Genomic DNA, 24,699 nt, shown 5'->3' with positions numbered 1-24,699 from the left:
GGAATCTAATATTACTCCCAGATACTTCAATTGCGGCTGCGAAGTAATCTTGCATTCCCCAATGGTGAGCTCTATTCGCTCTTCTATCTTCCTAGTGCTTATCAGTAAAACTTCTGTTTTTTCCTCCGCCAGTTTCAGACTCATAGAAGAGAACCATTGACGTAGATTATTTATGCACTCATTGCATTTATCTCTCAGGTCGGCTAATTGTTTGGCGACTGCTACCACCATGAGGTCGTCCGCATAAGCTACTAGTTTCACGTCTGTTGGTTGCTGTCTTCTTAGCACCCCGTCATACATAAGGTTCCATAATAGTGGGCCTAACACTGAGCCTTGGGGTACTCCACTCGTGATAGAGTAGCTCTTGGTGCCTTCATCCGTATCAAAAAACAGCTTTCTGTTTTTAAAGTAACTCGTTATAATATTTATGAGGTAATCAGGGGCCCGTATTGCATCCAGGGCATTGATTATGTCTGCCCAATTCGCCGAGTTGAAGGCATTCTTGACATCCAGGGTAATCAGCGCGCAGTACTTTTTTGTGCCACCTTTCCATCTTTTGCCACTTACTGCACATTTCGCAATATCGACGACTTCTCGTAGTGCGTCTATAGTGGATCTCTTTTTTATGAAGCCGTATTGTCTCTCTGATAATCCGCCGGCTTTTTGGATTGCTAATTCCAAGCGGTTTCTTACAATGCTTTCGTACACTTTCCCAATCGTGTCGAGCATGCAAAGAGGTCGATAAGATGAAGGTTCTTCTGGTGGCTTTTTTGGTTTGGTTTTTTCAACGCATAAGAAGTGCTTCAAGTGTTGATTTGGATCGACTACAGCTCGCATCCTTCCGTTAAAATTCAACCAATGGAGGTTGTGTGCAACCATTGCGGTGCATTGAAGTTCGCTGGAGAAACACCTGGACTGTGCTGTCTCAAAGGCAAGGTTAAATTACCACCATTGCCCTTGCCAACAGAGCCATTGCGTTCTTTGCTTACTGGTGAAACACCAGAATCACGTCATTTTCTATCGAAATACGACTTCATTTGGAGCAGATATTATTCATGAACGCGGATTCAATCCGACATTCAAGGTAATAAATTAACCGATAATTTTCTTTTGATGCACAAAAAATATTGAATCTAATTTCGTAATTGACTCTACAGATCCAAGGGCAAATTCACCATCGAATTGGATCATTACTACCACTTGAAGACGCACAACATAAATTCCTTCAAATTTACTTCATGGGCAATGGAACATCAACTTGATCAGCGCCAAACAATCAATACGGAAATGAGAAGAGGAATTCTTCGCGATTTGCAGCAGCTGCTTCATGAATATCAAGCATTGGTTCGGTTAATCAAAACTGCGTTGGATTGCATGCCAAATGAGGACTATAAAGTCGTGATCAGAGCGGATAAACGACCTGCTGGAACGCACGAACGCCAATTTAACGCTCCAACAATAGATGAGGTTGCAGTTGTGATTGTTGGCGCATCGAACGCGAAATGGGAATCACGCGATATTGTGCTCACACGTCGGGACTCTGGGAAATTGCAAAGAATATCCGAAACTCATCGTTCATACGATGCATTGCAATACCCACTGATGTTTTGGCAAGGAGACGATGGATATTATATCAACATCAATATTATAAATCCATCGACCGGTAAGAATAGATATAATAATTTTCATTTCAATATGACACTAATGTCACTGATATCATTTTAGGTGAGGAAACAACCAGGAAGGTCAGCGGAATGAATTTTTACGCGTATCGTTTGATGATTCGTCAAAATGTTGACAACTATTTGCTTCGATTTCGCTGATTGTTTCGGCAATTTTGCGTCGATAAGTATGCCAAAATAGAAGCGGAGCGTCTCTTTTTTATCACTTTAAATCAAACCAAACTACGTACGGAGCAGTACATTCATTTAAACGATGCAATTAGCACCGAAGGAAATGCGTCTGATTTTGGCCGGTTGACTATTTTACCGGCGACGTTCGTTGGCAGTCCACGTCTTATGCATGAATATATGCAAGATGCAATGACATATGTACGTCATTATGACCGTCCAGACCTGTTCATCACCTTCACGTGCAATCCTAAGTGTATAGAAATTGTTCAACTGCTGCTTCCTGGCCAAACATCAAGTGATCGGCACGATATCACCGCACGTGTATTCAGGCAAAAAATCCGGTCGCTCATGCACTATATTGTTAGGCATCGTATCTTTGGGGATACTCGATGTTGGATGTATTCCATTGAATGGCAAAAAAAAGGCTTACCGCATGCGCACATTCTCATTTGGTTAGTCGAAAGAATACAGCCAGACCAAATTGATGACATCATATTTGCCGAGATTCCTGATTCCGAAACCGATCCAGACCTGCATGATATCGTAATTACAAACATGACTCATGGACCGTGTGGCGCTATTAACCCACAATCACCGTGCATGGTCGACGGCAAGTGTTCCAAGCGTTATCCACGAAATTTGACTGCTGATACCATCATTGGCAGAGATGATTACAGTTAAAGTGAAAGGAAATGATTTCGTGGTGGACAACTCTTGGGTTATTCCGTATTCGCCACTTCTTTCCAAAACATTCAGGGCGCATTGTAACGTGGAGTATTGCAATTCAGTGAAGTCCATCAAGAACATCTGCAAATATGTCACGAAGGGCAGTGACATGGCGGCTTTTGGTCTTCAAGCTCCTGACCCCAATGATGAAATCACGCGCTATCAAGTTGGTCGATACGTATGCTGCAATGAGGCGATTTGGCGTATATTCTCATTTCCCATTCATGAACGCTATCCGAGTGTTACACATTTGGCAGTGCATCTGGAGAACGGTCAACGAGTTTATTTCACCCCAGCAAATGCCGCTCAACGTGCTCAAAACCCACCAGCGACAACATTGACCAGTTTCTTCTCGATTTGCCAAAGTGATCTGTTTGCACGTGCGTTACTTTACTCAGAGATGCCGCGTTCTACACTTGGAATACTTCATCGAAGAAATTTCAACGAAAGCAAGGTAATGTAGTTCCTGGTCATCCGGATGTGCGTTCTACTGAAGCTCTTGGCCGTATTTATACAGTTCATCCGAAAAATGATGAATGCTTTTACTTACGACTATTGCTGGTGAATGTTCGTGGCCCGACATCATTTGAATCACTTCGAACTGTCAATGGTGTAGTGCTGCCAACATTTCGTGTTGCATGTCAGGCGCTCAATTTGCTGGAAAACGATACGCATTGGGACACGACAATCGCTGAAGCAACTGTTTCCGCATCTTCAAATCAGATACGCACATTATTTGCGATCATTATTTCCACATGTTTTCCATCGAATCCACGTGAATTGTGGGAGAAGTACAAGGATGACATTTTGCATCGAGTTCGTGTCCATTCAGAGAATCCCCATCTTGATATGAATGAAGAGATGCACAACCAGGCTTTGGTTTTGATAGAAGACATGTGTTACCTCATGTGCGGCAGTTTGTTAGCCAGGTTAGGAATGACGTCGCCTGATCGTGGAGTAAACGACGCTTTCGAACGAGAATTGCAGCGTGAACGTGAATACGACACAAATGCATTAAGCCAATTGGTTCGAACGAATGTACCATTGTTGAAACCTCAACAAAAAGAAGTGTACGATACGGTGATGAAGGAAATTTATGATGGAAATGTCAGCACGATTTTCTTTGATGCGCCTGGCGGAACTGGGAAGACATTCCTCATATCATTGATTTTGGCTGCAGTTCGTGCAAGATCAGAAATTGTTGTAGCAGTTGCTTCTTCTGGAACAGCGACAACGATGTTGGAAGGTTGCCGAACCGCTCATTCTGCATTAAAATTGCTATTAAACCTGCAAGCGGTTGAAGAAATAGCGAAACATTCAGCAATGGCCAAAGTTTTGGTAGCAAGCAAAATCATTATCTGGGACGAATGCACAATGTCGCATAAACACGCGTTAGAAGCTCTGAATCGCACTATGAAAGATCTGCGTAATGACGCAAGACATTTGGGGGTGCATTGATTTTACTCTCAGGCGATTTCCGGCAAACACTACCAGTAATACCACGATCGACCGCTGCCGATGAGATCAATGCTTGCCTCAAATCATCACCATTGTGGCGTTATGTGTGGAAACTTCAGCTGACGACAAAACTTGCGAGTTGCATTGCTAAACGATCCATCTGCCGAACTGTTCTCCAATCAGCTGCTAACTATCGGTAATGGTCGTGTTCCTGTCGACGCATCGAATGGATTCATTTCGTTCCCGCCAAATATTTGCAATTTCTTCTCAACGAAAGAGGAGCTCATCAACAAAGTGTTTCCGAACATCATTGCTAACCACAAAAACTACGATTGGTTGAGTGAAAGAGTAATTTTAGCAAAGAACAAGGATGTGGATCACTTAAACTTCAAAATTCAAAATCAAATCGTTGGGACACTGCATTCCTTCAAATCTATCGACTGTTTAACAAACGAAGACGAAGCAACCAACTACCCAACCGAGTTCTTGAATTCATTGGATGTGCCTGGCTTGCCACCGCACAATTTACAATTGAAGGTTGGTTCAGTCGTCATCATGTTTCGCAATCTCAACCAACCAAAATTATGCAACGGAACGCGTTTAACGGTCACAAAACTCATGGCCAATGTGATTCACGCGAGACTACAAAAAAGGAAAATTCAAAGGTGAGGAAGTTCTCATTCCGAGAATTCCAATGATCCCAACCGATATGCCATTCGAGTTTAAGCGAATCCAATTTCCAATTCGTCTCGCATTCGCCATGACAATTAATAAATCACATAGCCAATCATTGAGTGTTTGTGGCCTGAATTTGGAAAATGCATGTTTTTTACACGGACAACTGTATGTCGCATGTTCCCGTGTCGGAAAACCATCTGCTTTGATCGTTTTCGCACCTGACAACAAAACGAAAAATATCGTTTATCACAGAGTGCTTCAATGAAATTACCTAAAAATATTTTATATGGCAAAACTTTCTTTTCATTTCAAACTACATAATTTCACGCAGGACAACGGCTGCAGGGTCAGCTAGTTTTAAATAAAAACAGTCACAAGTTTTTCAATTTCATGTTATTTTTACTATTACGGCTGCAAAGAATTAGGCTGCTGAATATCAAATTTTCTGACAGTCCTTTGTGGGAGAAACTGATACTCGTTCTTAAAACAGGCTTTGTAATATATGAAATGCCAGAGCACGAATCATATTTACTGTATTTAGGATGGCACGTCTTTACGCTTTTATTTCTCAACTTCGTAGGCAAGCAAAGCAGAATTTAGCGCTCAGTTGACGCTAGAATAACCAACACAAGCATAATGTGCACACAGTCACGTTGGACAACACTGGTTTACATGAATACAAATGAACTTCTTAAGAGAATCAACAATAACTGAAAACGAATCTTAAGTTAACGGGATATATCTACATTAACCCTTCAACGGTTTACTCTTTTATGTATATTTAAATTAACCCGTCAATGGTTTACTTCTTTATATATAACATAAGTATAATTAGAATAACTTAAAGTTAGGATGTATTATCATACACATAGTACTTATTACTACAATTCGGCCGTCCTGACTATGAGATCTCCTGATCTCAAGCGCATTTATGTCTTAGTGTATAAGCCAAACCAAGGTCGTATGTTTCCAACAGCCCAAACTCCCTTATAAGGAATTCTAGACTGCTGAAAACCTTCAACATCCTCCAATACATATCTGTCGTTACATAAAATTTTTGAAATTTTATACGGCCCCTTAAATTTTGGCAATAACTTTCTAGACACTCCCGCCGTTGAGTCAAAATTTTTTATCATAACGTAATCACCTGGATTGTACTTGTGCGCTGTCCGTCGTTTTTTATTTACATAATCCTCGTTATAGGACTGTAATTGCTTTTCGTTTTATATAATATTTGCTTAAAATTTCATTAAATTTTTCGATATCGTTATAGTTTATATTCGAGCCAATTTTGACATTTAATTCTTCATTAACAACGTTAGCCATCAATAAAAGTTGTTTCTCAAAATTTTCTTCTTTGCAATTTTTAGTCACTTGACTTAAATCTTTAATTATCATTTTACAGTTTTCTTTCACATTGTCTTTGTCGTTTACATATATATTCTTTAAATATATATCTTCGTTACCGTGACTATCTTTTTTACATTTATACTTTAGTTCGGTTTTAACGTCGTGCCGACTTTTTGTCATATCTACATCACAACAATTTTTCTTTTCAGCTCTGAATAACTTAAAATTACAAATTCTTAAAAAATCTCTTCCCAACACAGCCTCATAATACATAGTGCAATCATCTTCCACCTGCGCAGCAGCAACGTCGTCCGTACCTGGTACAGTCTGTTGATCTTCAAATTTTGGGAGCAAAATTTCTTCAACTTCTGCACCACTTGGACACTCGCCACGTTCACTTGCAGGAACCTCTTGCAACCGCAACACTAAAGAACTTTTATTACCACTCGATGGTAATTCAAGACGTCGGAGCCAAGCACGCAATTGTGCAACTGTATGGCCTGCCACATTATCCATCTTAAAACTGTTAACTTTTTTGTTTAAATCTTTAAATTGTACACGCACTTTACATAAATTGTCTCATAAAATTGTTCGCTTTTTTTTGTTTAAATCTTTAAATTGTACACGCACTTTACATAAATTGTCTCATAAAATTGTTCGCTTCTTTTTGTTTTTTTTTTCACAATTTTTGTTTAAATCTTTAAATTGTACACTGTAGTGGTCCTACCTAAATGCCACTTACCAAGCACTCATAAATTATAATAAGCAAATTCATGAATTAGTCACATTTGTAAAGACCACACAAGAATACATAAGCAAAGCGACATACACAAAAGAGTTTCGCATTACAAACGAGACGAAATTCAATAATAATATTTTCTATGTTGCAATCAATATGTGCAAACAACACGGTCAATGCACTCTAAAAATAACAAGTGTTGCAACCTAATGAGTAAACAGTATAGTCGCATTGTAATGCATTCTGCAAGGTCAGCAATCACTTTGATTGGCTGCCTTTATACTTTTCCGGGTTTTGACTGGAAATACACGGGGCGGAGTCATGGAAGAGTCAGTTAAACCAAAATGTATAAATACCCTTATATTTTCAATAAAGGACAGATTCAGAGCATACATGAACCAAACCTGTTGTGTTTTGTATCTCAACTAAATCATTCCGGCTGACTAAGCTTAATGATTAGCCCTCACAAAGGGGCTGTTTAAAAATGTAATTTGTCGCGTTCACATCAGTAGGCTGAGCGATGTGATCGTGTGTTAGGTGTTTCACATTAATTCTTTCTCTGTTTCCTTACGACACGGCAGACCTGCCGCTTGATGAATGTAAAGGACCAATCCTCTACATGGCGATCCTGCGGACCAAAACTTTTGATCCTGTCTGCTGATCCTATTTTCATTAAATTTTATTACTGCAGTCACGAACCAAATTTACTGGTACACACATCAAACTGTCCAATTGAACGAAGGACATAATTTCAAATCCTGCAGCAACAACATTTCATCAGCCCACTACTGCAAATTACTTCAATCATCTACATGGCACCAGAGGACCAACACACCGAATTCGTACCAAAAGCAGCATTTGACGCCCTCAAACTGAAGTACGAAAGGCTATTGAGAGCACAACAATACACACCAGCAGCCACCACGACGGACGATAGCACCCAACAACCAGCATACGTGCCGACCCCAAAAGACGCGGGCCCCAAACCTATAACAATCGAAGAGTATAAGCGTCGACAGCAGGCGATAAAACGCCCTCTTACACCACCACCAAGGGAAAAAAGGAAACGCGCCGGCAGAAGATTCCAACAACGCAGAGCCAAGGCGATCTTATACCATCAGCTCAACCTGTCAACCAGCACAGACACAAAGAGGGAGGTACAGAAGCAGCTTATTAATTTGAAAAAAACTTTAAAAATATATTAATTAATACTTTATCAAATACATATTACGTTTTTAAAATGGGAGTTTGGAGTAAAATACTTACCTCAATCACACTCGTATTCACAGGATACGAAGTGAACAATGCAATTGATAAAAAAAATAAAGAAACTTCCAACTTCAATAATAATAATAATAATAACAATATTTTAAAAGACAACATTACAAGCACAAGCTATTTAGAAATTTTTCTAACAATAATTGTCACAATTATCATATTATCATTTATCATAAAGCAAATTTTCAACAAACTAAAGCGTAGCCTTGTTAGACAACAGGCACAAATATAAATATGAATAAAAATATATAATGGCCACATGGCAAAAAATTTATCAGCATATTTTTATTGAGAAAGAAAATTTCAATAGAGCATATAAATGCTTAAATAAAACTATAAAAATAAAAGAAGACACAGTGCAAAAGCATCTGCAAACACTATTCGTAACACTCGAATCAATACGAAGTATACTAAATGTATACAAAGAGAAATTATCAAAAGAACACAGAGATATATGTTTAGAAATTTTCTGGCATTTGCGAGACAAATTAATAAAAATTCTAGCGCATTACAACATTGATATGTCAATACCACACTCAATATCCACACCAATCACTTCGAATTCTGAAAATTCAAACACTGAATCCCATACCACAACAAGAACCATGTCTGAATTCAATTTAGAAATGGCTACAAAAGCTATTCCCAACTTTTCGGGAAATCATAAAGAGTTAGAATCATTTCTAAAAATTGTAGAAATAGTCTACAATGGATTAACACCTACAGGCAAAATAGCACTGATTGACTTTATTATTTATGTAAAACTATCACAAATAGTACGAACGAACATAACTGCAATACAACCGCCCACAACACTGGAAGACCTAAAAAACTTATTGACAAATAAATATAAAAGCACGACAACTATACCAAAACTACAAAATCAACTAGCCAGCTTAACACAAAGAAACCTAAATATAACTAATTACAAAAATAAAATTCTCTATTTAATATCTGAACTAAATAAACTTCAAATATCACAAATTGGCCCTAATGCCACTACTGAACAAAAAGCACTCGTCACCCAACTAAATGAGCAATACAGCTTAACTGTATTTAAAAATGGTTTAAACGACCAATTCAAACAAACTGTTTTCTCCGCACTTCCAAAATCGCTAGACACAGCGGTGGACCTAGCCCTAGAACTTGAACAGGTTATTGAAAACAACAATTCAAGAGTTATGATTATCTCAAATAATAAACGATACAATAATCGCACCAATGACCAAAGGAGATACCCCAATAACAACAATTTTAGAAACAACAACAATTCAAGCAACAACAATTTCAACAGATATACTAACAATAATTTCAGAAATGACAATTATCCTAGGAATAATAGCAACAATAACACTTTTCATAATAATAATAGTGTACAAAGACAAAACAATTATAACAACAACAACCGCAACAATTTTAGACCGACCAATAGTAATAACTACAACAACAGGCCCAATAATAATAGACAAGGTGCTCAATTCAACAGAAACGGTCGCCACGTAAATTTCCTGCAATTCCAGGGAAACGTAGGCGACCCGGAGGACGACAATTAACCTCCTCCGGGTATTCGCAAGATACAAATATAAATAAAATATATGTCATCACTCAGAATTTAACAAATTTCATTACAATTTTTAATACACAATTCAACAAACCCATGACATTTCTAATCGACACAGGAGCTGACATATCCATATGCAAAAACCCTTTCAACAATGAATTCGATTACGATAGTAACAATAAAAGCAATTTAACGGGAATCACAAAAGACAAAATCACTTCATTAGGCACAGCTAAGCTAACTTTTCAAGTAGGAAAAGATAGTACTAGCATTGATTTTCATTTAGTCACAGACGAATTCCCCACCACAACCGATGGAATTTTAGGCAGAGATTTTTTAGTCACACATTTATGCAAAATTGACTACGAAACATTCACTCTAACTGCAACAATTAACAGCTATGAACACACGTTAATAATAGATACACAAATACAGTCAAATAGAATCTTAGAAGTACCGCCCAGAACAGAGGTTATAGTACCAATAGATCTAAATATAAACGAAGATAGCATAATTTTAAATCAGGAAATAGAACAGGGAGTATTCCTAGCCAATTCAATAGCACCTGCAAAAGGCAATTGCCACATAAAAATCATAAATGTCAATAATCATACAGCTAAAATTAAACAAATAAAATGTATAACAGAGAATTTATCAGATTACAATATTATGACAGCATATCAAAAACCGAATATTTACAACAGCAACCGCTTCAATAAATTAATAAAAGAATTAAAATTAGGTAACGTAGACAAACAAACAGAAAACGAGCTACACGAAATACTCCAAAAGTATCAATCAATATTCCATCTCGAAGGCGAAAGTCTTTCCACAAACTCTTTTTATACACAAAAGCTAAATCTCATAGACAATTCACCAGTTTACATAAAAAATTATAGACTACCGTATTCGCAGCAGGAAGAAATTCAAAAACAAATAGAAAATTTAATTGAAGACGATATTATCGAACCATCAGTTAGCCCCTATAATTCCTCATTACTCCTAGTACCAAAAAAGAATGACGAAAATGGCAACCAAAAATGGCGACTAGTAGTAGACTATAGAAAACTAAACGACAAAATCGTCAACGACAAATTCCCATTAACAAGACTAGAAGACATCTTGGACACGCTTGGAAGAGCAAAATATTTCACAACTTTAGATATGACCAGTTCTTTTCACCAAATCCCACTAGACACCGACTCTAGACCACCAACAGCATTCTCCACACAAGATGGCCACTATCAGTTCAAACGACTACCTTTTGGATTAAAGATTTCATCAAATAGCTTCCAACGCATGTTGACACTAGCGCTATCAGGATTAAAATCAGAAGCTTTTCTCTATGTAGACGACATTATCGTATTTGGATGTTCAATCAAACACCATAACAAAAATTTAATAGAAGTATTGGGAAGATTAAAGAAATATAACCTAAAACTAAATGCCAGTAAATGTCAATTTTTGAAACCAGAAGTCCTCTACCTCGGACATTTAATCACTGATAAAGGTGTCAAAACTGACCCTGCCAAATGCGATACTGTACGCAAGTACCCCACACCAACGAATGCAGATGAAACACGAAGATTCATTGCATTTTGCAATTACTATAGACGATTCATACCCGACTTTGCACTAACAGCAAAATGTTTAAACACACTGTTAAAAAAGGGACAACCATTCATTTGGTCAGAAGAATGCGAAAAAGCATTTAACACATTAAAAGACAAATTAATAAACCCACCTATTCTTCAATACCCAGATTTCGACAAACCATTTATATTAACAACTGACGCATCTGACTTTGCCCTAGGAGCGATACTATCGCAAGGCGAAATAGGTCATGATTTGCCAATCGCGTATGCAAGCAAAGCCTTACAAAAACACGACATCAACAAGCCCATAATTGAAAAAGAGTTATTAGCAATTCATTGGGGCATCACCCAATTCAGGACATACCTTTACGGCAGAAAATTTATAGTCGTAACCGACCACAGGCCGTTAGTTTCACTATTTACACATAGAAATCCGTCATCAAAAATGACAAGAATCAGAATAGATTTATCTGAATATGACTTCGAAATTATTTACAAACAAGGCAAAATAAACACGAACGCAGATGCACTGTCACGCATCAAAATAGATAGCGACACACTTAAAGCAATGATACCCACTACAGAAAATGACGTGGAAGAAATAAAAATTAACATATTAACAAGGAGCAAGGCCGCAAAAATTAATAAAAATGAAGAAATTAAGCATGCATGCAATAATGAAAATATAAAAGCGCAAAGAAATATAGAATATAAAGCGCATGAACATATACCCGGGAAACGCATTAAAGATACATCTCCTAAGAAGTCTGATCAACTTCACATATGGGAATGTACATCTTTTAATGACGTAAAGAATTTGAAAAAATTGAAATTTAAAATTGATAAAGAAAGTAACGTTACGATTGAAATAATTAATAAAGAAGTGCAAGTTACATGTAGCGATGACCCTTTGAAACTAGATTCAATGTTGGAGAAACTACATAGTGCTATGCACAATTCACATATAAAGGAGCTAGCCCTTTGTGAACAGGAATATATATTAAAGAATATAGATATGAATGCATTCAAAGAAAAATTTAATAAAATCGAAAACAAGAAAAGCGCGCCACTAAACATAATATTATATAGAGCTCCAGAAGAAATAAAAAGTACAATATTAAAATACAAATTAATAGATGAATTCCATACTTCCAACATATCAGGTCATTTAGGCGTTAGGAAGACAATTTTAAAATTGAAACAAAGATACACATGGAAAAACATGCGGCAAATGGTAAAAGAATTTATAAACAATTGCACGAAATGTGCACAGAATAAAACAACAAAACACATTAAAGAACCGCTCGTAGTGACAGACACGCCGACATCAACCTTCAGTACAGTCTCAATCGACACAATAGGCCCACTTCGTATCTCAAACGGCTACAGATACATATTAACGATGCAATGCGATTTATCGAAATTCGTCATAGCTCATCCCATTGAAACAAAAGACGCAAAAACAATTGCAACAACACTAGTCGAACAACTTATTCTGAAGCATGGCTTCATACAAACATTGAAATCAGACAGAGGCACAGAATTTGTTAATGAATTAATGCACAACGTGTGCACATTATTGAATACGAAGCAAATATTCTCAGCTCCGTATCACCATCAAACAATTGGGTCACTAGAACGAAACCACAGAAAATTAAACGAATATTTACTCACCTTTGCTGACGATTACGAATGGCATAAGTGGATACCATATTATACATTTGCATTTAACACAACACCACACACAGACACTGGTTATTCACCCTATGAATTGGTGTATGGAAAATTGCCGTCACTACCAAGCGACAAAATAAATAAAGAAAATAAATGTTATGACATTGACAATTATGCGAACGAATTGCATAGTCGTCTAAAAAACTCAATTACAAATGCCAGAAAACTAATAAACGCGGTAAAAATTAAAAGAAAACAAGAATATGACAAAAACACAAACAAATCAAATTTTGAAATCGGAGACATGGTGTACATAAAAAATGAAAATAAACTAAAACACCAGAGTCCATACCACGGGCCATACAACATTGTAAATACAAATGGAACAAATTCAATTGTTAAAATAAAAAATAAATGTAAAGAGTTCCACAATAACCAATAAAAAAAATACTTAGGCACATATGTAGAACAAAAACAAAATTGAATATAAATTAGGCATATGCAAACATTAGCTATTAATAAATACAAATATTTTACTCACACTTTCTAATCATATGTTACAAATAAGATACGCTAAGAAGATAACCAAAATAAACACACTTATATTTATGTACATACACTCACGTTACCATAAGTAAAAAAAAAAAAAAAAAAAAAAAAAAAAAAAAAATTTTTTAAAAACAAACCCACATTATAAAAATAACAACACTCAAAAATTAAGTGTCATATTCTGTAAACACACAACACATAAAATGCAAACAAAAGCAAAAAAAAAAAAAAAAAATACATAACAATGTAAAGCGACTCCATGACTTCACCAAAAAAAAAAATCATTCCGTTCATTCTTTTCACGTAATAAATTTTTCTCAAGGGCAAGGGTGTAGTGGTCCTACCTAAATGCCACTTACCAAGCACTCATAAATTATAATAAGCAAATTCATGAATTAGTCACATTTGTAAAGACCACACAAGAAACGTAAGCAAAGCGACATACACAAAAGAGTTTCGCATTACAAACGAGACGAAATTCAATAATAATATTTTCTATGTTGCAATCAATATGTGCAAACAACACGGTCAATGCACTCTAAAAATAACAAGTGTTGCAACCTAATGAGTAAACAGTATAGTCGCATTGTAATGCATTCTGCAAGGTCAGCAATCACTTTGATTGGCTGCCTTTATACTTTTCCGGGTTTTGACTGGAAATACACGGGGCGGAGTCATGGAAGAGTCAGTTAAACCAAAATGTATAAATACCCTTATATTTTCAATAAAGGACAGATTCAGAGCATACATGAACCAAACCTGTTGTGTTTTGTATCTCAACTAAATCATTCCGGCTGACTAAGCTTAATGATTAGCCCTCACAAAGGGGCTGTTTAAAAATGTAATTTGTCGCGTTCACATCAGTAGGCTGAGCGATGTGATCGTGTGGGTGTTTCACATTAATTCTTTCTCTGTTTCCTTACGACACGGCAGACCTGCCGCTTGATGAATGTAAAGGACCAATCCTCCACAACACGCACTTTACATAAATTGTTTCATAAAATTGTTCGCTTCTTTTTGTTTAAATCTTTAAATTGTACACACACTTTACATAAATTGTCTCATAAAATTGTTCGCTCCTTTTTGTTTAAATCTTTAAATTGTACACACACTTTACATAAATTGTCTTATAAAATTGTTCGCTCCATTTTGTTTTTTCAGAATTTTTGTTTAAATCTTTAAATTGTACACGCACTTTACATAAATTGTCTCATAAAATTGTTCGCATCTTTTTGTTTTTTCACACTAGTACATAAATTGTTTAAAAAAAATTTTAGTTGGGCAAATCCCACTTCTGAGATTTTAGGATGGCACGTCTTTACGCTTTTATTTCTCAAACTGTACTGTGCTTCGCTTTGTCACCGAAGAACGGTTACACATACTTATTCTAACATACATAAAATTTTATCTGCTTAGTCTATTATTACACGAGGCGACAAAAGTTGCTAATTCTCGGGCGATTCTCTTTTGCTGTCGCCCATTACCTTCACACGAGCAACTTGTGTTGCGCAACTCTGTTCGAGTTTTTTTCTCATTCTCTTTCCCTTTACTTTAACCCATTGTCTACTCTTTACTTTAACCCATTGTCGTTTCTCTTTCCTTATGGGTATTTGGGCCACTCTATCACATATATTAATCAGTTCTGACAATTAAGAAATACATTTTATTTATAATTCAAAATGAAAACAAAGATTATATGACAGAATTTCACATACATATGTCACCCTATCATATTTTCACTATCGTCTGAATCAATTTGTATGGCTTTCTCCATACATTTCACAATATCTTTAATTAATTCGATTTTTTCGTCATACTCCATGTTCTAAAATATTTAAATTATATTATGTATATTTGTATACATATTTGCAAATTACTTGCCAAAAGATGAAATTAAATTTTTTAAATATATTCAAAATATTAATTTCAAAAAATATACTCAAATGCAACTATGTACTACGAAAGAAAGAACACGAATGCCGAAAAACGTCGCAGCGAACTGCTACGAATGAGAACACAAAGCGAGTTGCTGAACACTGGAAACTCGGCGCGATTCTCCCCTCCTCGTCGCCCCCTCGCCTATAAACCGAGAGTTGCCGAGACAAAAGTTGCTGCGTGTAATAAGCGAGTTACACGCTATGTATTTACTTATATGTATATCTTTTAAAATGGACACATGAACTTGTGCAACATGAATATATGTATGTCAACACAATGACAACCAAGCATGTGTTTACATCAGCGTTGTCCACGGCCTATGCGCACAACAGCGCACGGACAGTGCCAGACACCTCGCACCAACATGTCGCGACAAGTGTCTGTGAAAACACTATCGCGCAACTGTATTCAACTTCGTAGGCAAGCAAAGCAGAATTTAGCGCTCAGTTGACGCTAGAATAACCAACACAAGCATAATGTGCACACAGTCACGTTGGACAACACTGGTTTACATGAATACAAATGAACTTCTTAAGAGAATCAACAATAACTGAAAACGAATCTTAAGTTAACAGGATATATCTACATTAACCCTTCAACGGTTTACTCTTTTATGTATATTTAAATTAACCCGTCAATGGTTTACTTCTTTATATATAACATAAGTATAATTAGAATAACTTAAAGTTAGGATGTATTATCATACACATAGTACTTATTACTACATGTAGGATCTCCAACTCTATTACCTGAGAGAAAAAATATATAATAAAATGACATAATTTAAATTATTTAAATATCTAAAAATATTTTGAATAAGTAAATAAAAATAGCATAGGAAACTGGGAGCAAAACATGTCAAAGTTATGTGCATGTATGCAAGTATGTAAATAGAAATATAATTACATTGTTTACCTGGTCGAATAGATAAATACCGCTTTGGAAGATTTTCATAATGCAGAAAATAACTTTGCTGTATTTGATGAACAACTAGTGGATATGAATTTTTCCGTGTGTTTTGCACTAGCTCAACTGGTTGGGAGAGCAAATTAATTTTTTTTTTATTATTCATTTTTCGTTGTATTAATGAGTGATTATAGTCACATTCCCTTTGTGTATGCCCTACGACTAAATACTTTTTTTTTTTAAGTAGGAGGAAGCATCGAAGGCGAAGTGCGGGACTTTAATCCGCTAAACCTAACCTACTCCCACCTCATGTCTCTCCCACGGGACCATTGGACAAAGTATTACTTCATGGGAGAGAAGACGTTTAAGTCTCCTCTATTGCACGGACTGACTGACGCCTAATCTATTCTAAATGTCTCAATTTTGTCATAATTAGATTTGCCGCACTGCTGACAGCTTTCCACTTTACAGAGGACTCACACATATGTGCAGTCAAATTTTCCACCGTGATACTACCTCCCAGGGTGGTTTTCAACATTTCCCTTATACTTGAAAACCGTGGGCAATAAAAGAACACGTGTTCAGAGTCTTCTATACACTGTGTACACGTCGGACGGTATTGACTAAAGTGATGACGATATTTGAATAGATAGCTTCTGAAGCAACCATCCCCACTGAGTATTTGGGTAAGGTGGAAATCCAGGTCTCCATGTTTCCTACCTATCCACGAGTGTATGTCCGAAATCAGTCGGTAGGTCCACCATCCTTTGCATGAAGTTTGCCACCGCTGCTGCCACATTGCAATGCTCGTATTGGGATAGCATATGATTTTGTTTCTAGCGCCTGTATCCATATTGGAGCTGCATATAGGATCACTGAACTTATTGCCTTAGCTATTAAACATCGTCGGCTAAATGCCAATGCTTAATTATAATGTGGTTTTCTACACAAAATGATATTAAGGCATTGGATAATAATGCATTCCGATTTTGGTAAAAGCAACTATCAGAATATATGTATAAAAAATTTATAAATGTTTGACGTATTAATTTCTTTTTGTGCTGTATTATAATTTTTTGATACGAACGACATGGAGTTGTCACACATATCATTTCTTGGTTTAAAAATCGAGACATTATTATACCCTGAACAGGGTATATTAAGTTTGTCACGAAGTTTGTAACAGCCAGAAGGAAGCGTCGGAGACCCTTTAAGGTATCCGTCTGTCTATATATATACGAACTAGTCCCTCAGTTTTTAAAATGTCGTTTTGAAATTTTGTAGACGTCATTTTCTCTTCAAGAAACTGCTCTTTTGTTGGAACTGTCGATATCGGACCACTATAACATATAGCTGTTATACAAACTGAACGACCGGAATAATGTTCTTGTATGGAAAACTTTCACGTTTGACAATGTATCTTCACAAGTTGACATATGTAGGTTATTTTCTAAAACAATAATGTAATATACGAAGAAATTTTTTGGTTTGATTTTGAGGTTGTAAAGTGCCTTTCATTACTTTGACGAAATCTAGACCTAAGCGGAGTATGTCCGACTTATCTAAATAAGGGTATAATTGTAGAGGTTCTTTTGTGGCTAGTCTGGCTCTGGCATCTGCTTCTTCGTTGCCAGGTAATCCGACGTGGCCTGGTATTCACATTATTTTAATTTGGTGCTCCTTTTTGATTAACAGATCTAATTGCTTAAGGTAATAATACAATCTCCGAAAAAATTGTTCAGATCGGATAACTATAGCATATAGCTTTCATACAAACTGAACACAGTTACTAAAAGAAATGCATCTGTGAAGGGTATATTAGCTTCGGTGCAGCTGAAGTTAACGTTATTTCTTGTTTTAATTTAAAAATTTAATAAAATTTGAGAAGATATAGCATATATATATTCCATTATGCGATTTATAGTATCGGGAATAAACTTCATAAACATTTGCATACGATTTAAATTCCGATTGAAAATACAATTTATTTGTATACTGACGTCGGTAATGGGATTCTAATTTCGGGATATCTTCCAACCATTTAATTAAATAGTTCAATCTATCTTGATTGTTTTTTTTTTCGGTTTTGTATTTCTTCAATTTTCAACTTGCAAAACACATGATTTTGAATATGAACGTCGGAAATTTCGCGCATATAATACATCCGCTTTTAGCATTAACTTTAATACTGCTAGTTACATAAACTTTTTTTTGGTCCTATGACATTTGCCAAAAATGTTGAAATATATACATATATACATACATATGTATAAAGAGAACAATGCCGAATTGAACTGTTTGCACAATACTTACATATGCATGTAGCTTTCATTTCTCGTGGTTTCCTTTCATATCTTTTGTAAATTTTTTACAACCCTGCAAATTTTCATTCTAATTTTCAAAATTTTTAATTATGGAACACATTTTATTATTTCACAACACTTTTATTTTTTTTTACTTGTGTTACAACTTTCAGTATAAAAACCAAATCAAATATACCACCAAAACACATTCAACATATACCAATAAAAATAAACAATAAATCAAGGCTAATTCCGTTAAAAAATGCGTCATGCACTTAATGATATATTTTTTTGTAATTTTTAATAAAACTTGGGTATTTCCGATGGCAAGCTTAAAATCTTGACACTTATTTATGTAATATGACGTGGTGAACCGTAATCAATAAAAAAACTCAATTTCGAATTTTTTGATGATATGTTGTTTTGCATTTTAGGTGACAATATACTGAACTTGAGCAAGAATCTAAAGTATAACACTTGCAAAAAAATAATGCAAAAAATAAGTACATATTGAATTATTTTGTATAATTTTAAGTAAAATTTCCGGTTTCTTTGGCGCCCCCATCTGAAGAAACCGTTGGAGAGAGGAAGTCCTCCTTATTAAGAAATATTAGTTGGCGCTGAAAGCGCGTAGTTCTAGTTTTATTCGTCATGCTATACCTTTTTGGAAAGCTCATTTCACGCGCTAACACGTGTTTGATTGATTGTCGTTTCTTTTAAGTCGTTCGTGAGTTATAGCGTTGCAAACATGGAGCAAACTAAAGAGAAAATACGGCATATTTTACAGTACTACTACGATAAAGGCAAAAATGCATCTCAAGCAGCCAATAAAATTTGTGCAGTTTATGGACCCGATACAGTTTCCATTTCCACCGCACAACGATGGTTTCAAAGTTTTCGTTCTGGTGTGGAGGTGGTCAAAGATGCGCCACGCTCCGGAAGGCCTGTCGTCGAAAATTGCGATAAAATCGCTGAATTGGTCGAAAGAGACCGGCATAGTAGCAACCGTAGCATCGGTCAAGAGCTGGGCATGAGTCATCAAAAATTCATTTCAATTTCAATAAAAAAAAAACATTCAATAAAAATACCGCAAGACTTTTTTGACAACCGATATATACCAAAGGTACCTCAAATGCTTAGTTTACGAGATATTCGAATTTAAAGTTGAAAAATTCCAAAAATTGCAGCATTTCAAATAGATATTTCACTACATTTTTCACTTTAAATTTATTAAATTAAACTATAAACATCTAAACAAATTCACATTTAAAATTTTTTAATATTATATAATAACGCAGAAATACACAAAAATGGCAAATGATGATTATCTATTCGCTACTGGCTAACTTACCCCAGTCGTCGCAAATTTTGACGTTATTTAAAATATCAGCTCAGTAAGAACTGGGAGGAGTCTTAGCGAACCACTTGGTAAATTAATCAGATGCAAACGATTTTTTGAACTTTATTGTTTGCACTGGAAGTATCATATAAAATATATCGATGAGATTATGTACTTATTTGCTAAATTTATTGCAATATAAAACATTGAGGTATATTTTAATATATTTAAGTTATTAAAATTGTTTTAATGACGAATTTAAATTTTATAATCCATTTCATCTTTAATTCGTATGAGTCTCCAATTTCCGAAGAATTGCGCATGAATGTCGATAGATTTCCTAAAAATATAAAACAAACGGTTTATAGAAGTATTGAAGGATTAAATATTATTCTAAAATTGTATGTTGACCTGGGAAATAGTTTCGCAGATGAAGCGTATTCATAAGTCTTTTATACCCTGAACGTGTTATAACAGAGTATATGTGAGCAGCATGGCGCACAGTGGGTCAGAAATGGCATTTTTCGGCAAAAATGTTGTACTTATTTTAAAACTGCTTGCTTATATTATATAAATTTTATTGATAAGTGTGACTTCTTAGATCTAAGAAGTTAGTGAAAAGATATAGCGAGCCTATAGCCTACTGTAGCAGAGGTTGGCTCGCCCAAGATGAGCGAGACGAGTTGAAAAAGTAAAATGAAAAATTAAGTAACCAGTTAATTCTTTTAACTTTTTAATAATTTAATTATACAGAGTATTCAATTTTTTTGGGACATTATATAACTTGTTTTAACAGGAATATCTTACACAGAGTACACCTATACAGGGTGATCATTTATATTTTTACCTCCACCTAGAGGCGTAATTGCCGATAGTTAGTAAAAGTTACAAAAGTTGTAGAGGCTTTTATCTGTTATATCAATCAATCTATATTGATTTACCTTCTACCTGCAATTAAGCCACTAGATAGGGTCAAGACATAAATGATCACTCTGTGCATACGTATGTCCACGAATAAAGTTGACAAGAGAGATTAAAACCTATTACCTATCAAAAATACAAAAGGTTTTAAAAAAAGGCCTGCTTGTTCTGAGTTAATAATAACTGTTATTTATTAATATTTATCAGAGAATATTTACGATATATTAAATATTTACTTAACACTATCTAATCACTTTCATTTTATGTTGATTATAATGAATAGTAATGAATTCTTAAATCTAACAAAAAATTAAAGGCATAGTTGAACAAAATGATAACATGTAATAAACAAATTTAAGATTATAAAAATAATACGTTCTCATTTACTAATTTTGAGATTTAATTTAAAAGTAGTCCTTTTGCATCTTCTGATAGATCTATGTGTTTTATTACAGTTGTTACTCTTACACTTGGTAAAAGTGGATCAGAAGTAACTAAGAGTCTCTTCAAAATATCTTCGTTAGTTGAAGTTCGGCTGCATTTCCTTGCGTAACGAAGGCGATAGTTTCTATAATCCTTGTTACGAGCCTCCTGCGCCTCTTCAGAAAGATTACCGATAGGGAGAAAAGAACTTCTAATTATACTTTCGCCATGTACCAGCATTTTATGTATTGTCATTGGCATATAATACCAGTTATACGTCCCAACAATTAGTCTAGCCGTATCTAAAGCATACTTTCCATATTTTACTGAGTCTATGCTGTCACCACAAGTAATTACTTCAAGTATTGTAGCCAGTCGTTTGATTAATTCCAGGTCAACCCCAGTTACCTCTGAAACTACCTCGGGATTTTGAAAAAATTTTCTAGACGTATTTCCAGTATTTGTTGTACCTAATCCCTGTTGAACATGGTCAACCTTAATACCCAATCTTTGGCGTAATTCTGTCTGAATCCTTTTCTTGTTTTCTTCTTTAAGTGGCTTGGTTTCCGCATTAGTAGACCACCTTTTAAAAGTTAAATTATACCCAAAATGTAAAATGAATTCCATTGTTTTAATTCTAGCATGTAAGGGAGAAATTCCCAATTTCCTGATTGCATGATTTTTTGACGACGGATTCTATGTTGTTCATTTCTGTAGGGCTTGCATTACATATGTAACAGACAGATGATGCTTTACAACCAGTTGCTGCTTGAGCTATTTTTGTGTCCATCATGGTAAATAAAAGATTGTGACGTATTTCAATAACCCTGTCCTTTATAGTCACAAATGTTGGAAATATGTTGCTTATGGTTTCCTGTATCCTTTCTACAATTTCTTTAGTATGGTTGCAGTTTCCTTGGCATATTCAAATTGAAGCGGCCGACAAAACTTTTTGGAAGAAGGCCTAAAGTTCTTCCATAACGTGTCTGTTTGGTCTATAGTTTTAAGCACTAAAGTCACCATAGATACCATAAATAAATTTGCATCAGATATACCATCAAATTCGTTAGGTATGAACTGGTGGTATTGACTTTGATTTGACGAACCGTCACAACCCCATTTCGATGTTAGAGTCATTATTTCTGGAACATGAGCTAGATTTGTGAAGTTCTCGGCGGCCACAATAATTCTTTTAGCTGTGTGATCAAGTAAACTTTGAAAATCAACGTGTGCAGATATTGGTGTAATAGTAATATTTTCAGGGTAACAATGCCTTTTTTCCTCCCGAACTCTATAATACGGTGGCAACACATCACATCCGAAGTCTTTAAACACATTTCGAACACCTTCATTCGGATGCTTTGATAACTGTGCATCAATTAACATCGCCAACGTTTTGTGAGAATCTAAGTATGTCTTCTTAATAGCTGATGATCCAGCTGCGGCCTTTAATTCTTGTTCAGAGTACTTATTCGAAGTTGTTGGACCTTGAAACGTTTAGCCCGTTGACTACATTCTTAAAATTTTTTTACCGGCCGTCCAGCAATTAAACTACGTTTATTTGAAGTCCCGGGTAATAATTTATCAACCATCTCTACAGCAAATATTATTTGCAAAATATGTTTATTCAAATCACACTTGTTACTGATAGGTTTTTATTAAACAACGAATTTCGAAATTAGACAAACGCTACTTTAAATTATCAATATGTGAAGACGCGCAATAAGTTAAACAATTGCGCACTTTGTCACAACAACCGTTCATAGCTATCTTTGATCCTTATCCACACGTATCCCCAGTTCATTTTTTCGTTATCATATTCCTTAAAGTGTACATAAAATATTAGGACTATCTAGATTATGTAGATACATGTACATAGCTAATAGTCAAAACTATAATTTTTATGTAAAAGTGTTTAAAAAATGGTTTTATTTTAAAACTTTGTCAAAATTGACATAAATTAGGCCTATGAAATGAAAAAAATATATATTAGGATAGACTTTAAAGTCACTTCTTATTGCATAAAACGTCGAAACTCCATACGTCTGTTCTCATATTTTTATACTCTCGCAACAAAGTTGCTAAAGAGAGTATTATAGTTTTGTTCACATAACGGTTGTTTGTAAGTCCTAAAACTAAAAGAGTCAGATATAGGGTTATATATACCAAAGTGATCAGGGTGACGAGTAGAGTTGAAATCCGGATGTCTGTCTGTCCGTCCGTCCGTGCAAGCTGTAACTTGAGTAAAAATTGAGATATCATAATGAAACTTGGTACACGCAGTTCTTGGCTCCATAAGAAGGTTAAGTTCGAAGATGAGCAAAATCGGTCCACTGCCACGCCCACAAAATGGCGGAAACCAAAAACCTATAAAGTGTCATAACTAAGCCATAAATAAAGATATTAAAGTGAAATTTGGCACAAAGGATCACATTAGGGAGGAGCATATTTGGAAGTAATTTTTTTGGAAAAGTGGGCGTGGCCTCGCCCCCTATTAAGTTTTTTGTACATATCTCGGAAACTACTATAGCTATGTCAACCAAACTCTATAGAGTCGTTTCCTTCAGGCATTTCCATATACAGTTCAAAAATGGAAGAAATCGGATAATAACCACGCCCACCTCCCATACAAAGGTTATGTTGAAAATCACTAAAAGTGCGTCAACCGACTAACAAAAAACGTCAGAAACACAAAATTTTACGGAAGAAATGACAGAAGGAAGCTGCACCCAGACTTTTTTTAAAAATTGAAAATGGGCGTGGCGTCGCCCACTTATGGACCAAAAAGCATATCTCAGGAACTACTCGACCGATTTCAATGAAATTCGGTATATAATATTTCCTTAACACCCTGATGACATGTACGAAATATGGGTGAAATCGGTTCACAACCACGCCTTCTTCCAATATAATAAAACTTTACACAAATACGGTATTTGAGCTGAGGTATCCCTTGTGGAAAAATTGTCGTGATCGGACTATAACTTTTCAAGGTCCCTGATATCGAACACGAAGAACTCAGTGCCTAACCTAACCTAACCTAATTTTTCACCGAAAATATCGGTAAATCTCCCAGAATTTATTTGTAATTAATTTTACAGCAAAATAAAAAAATATGTAAATGACGGATAATGAAATCTCGATTATCACTTTATCATGCGAGAGTATAAAATGTTCGGTGACACCCGAACTTAGCCCTTCCTTACTTGTTCTCAATATTTTCACAATTTTCAATAGTTCTATTTTTATTTGACTTTAAAAATACGTTGTTATGTCAGTGAAATGTCAATTCGCAAATACGAGATAAATTAAACAATATTCATTGTCTAGAAACACTACTGGAATGAAATTTTTTTTAAATTAGATAGTTAAAAATTACATATTTTCTCCGCCTTTTACCCACTGTGT

The 24,699-nt window shown here is 35.4% G+C and overlaps 1 protein-coding gene across 3 annotated transcripts in view; it reads right to left on the bottom strand.

Moving 5' to 3' along the window:
* Positions 1-19,816: 19,816 nt before the first annotated feature.
* LOC105224904 (LINE-1 retrotransposable element ORF2 protein) overlaps positions 19,817-24,699 on the bottom strand; it is an 82,316-nt gene continuing 77,433 nt past the window's right edge. For all 3 annotated transcript variants that reach the window (XM_049462618.1, XM_049462615.1, XM_049462616.1), the window contains one exon: positions 19,817-20,287. In XM_049462618.1, coding sequence (XP_049318575.1) covers positions 20,175-20,287 — 113 coding nt within the window. In that variant the 3' untranslated portion in view covers positions 19,817-20,174. The remainder of the gene's footprint in view (positions 20,288-24,699) is intronic.

Source organism: Bactrocera dorsalis, chromosome 1 (assembly GCF_023373825.1).
Source record: "Bactrocera dorsalis isolate Fly_Bdor chromosome 1, ASM2337382v1, whole genome shotgun sequence".
Classification (NCBI taxonomy): Eukaryota; Metazoa; Arthropoda; class Insecta; order Diptera; family Tephritidae; genus Bactrocera; species Bactrocera dorsalis.
Note: the sequence above shows the minus strand (reverse complement) of the source record. Positions and strands in the feature narration are given on the sequence as shown.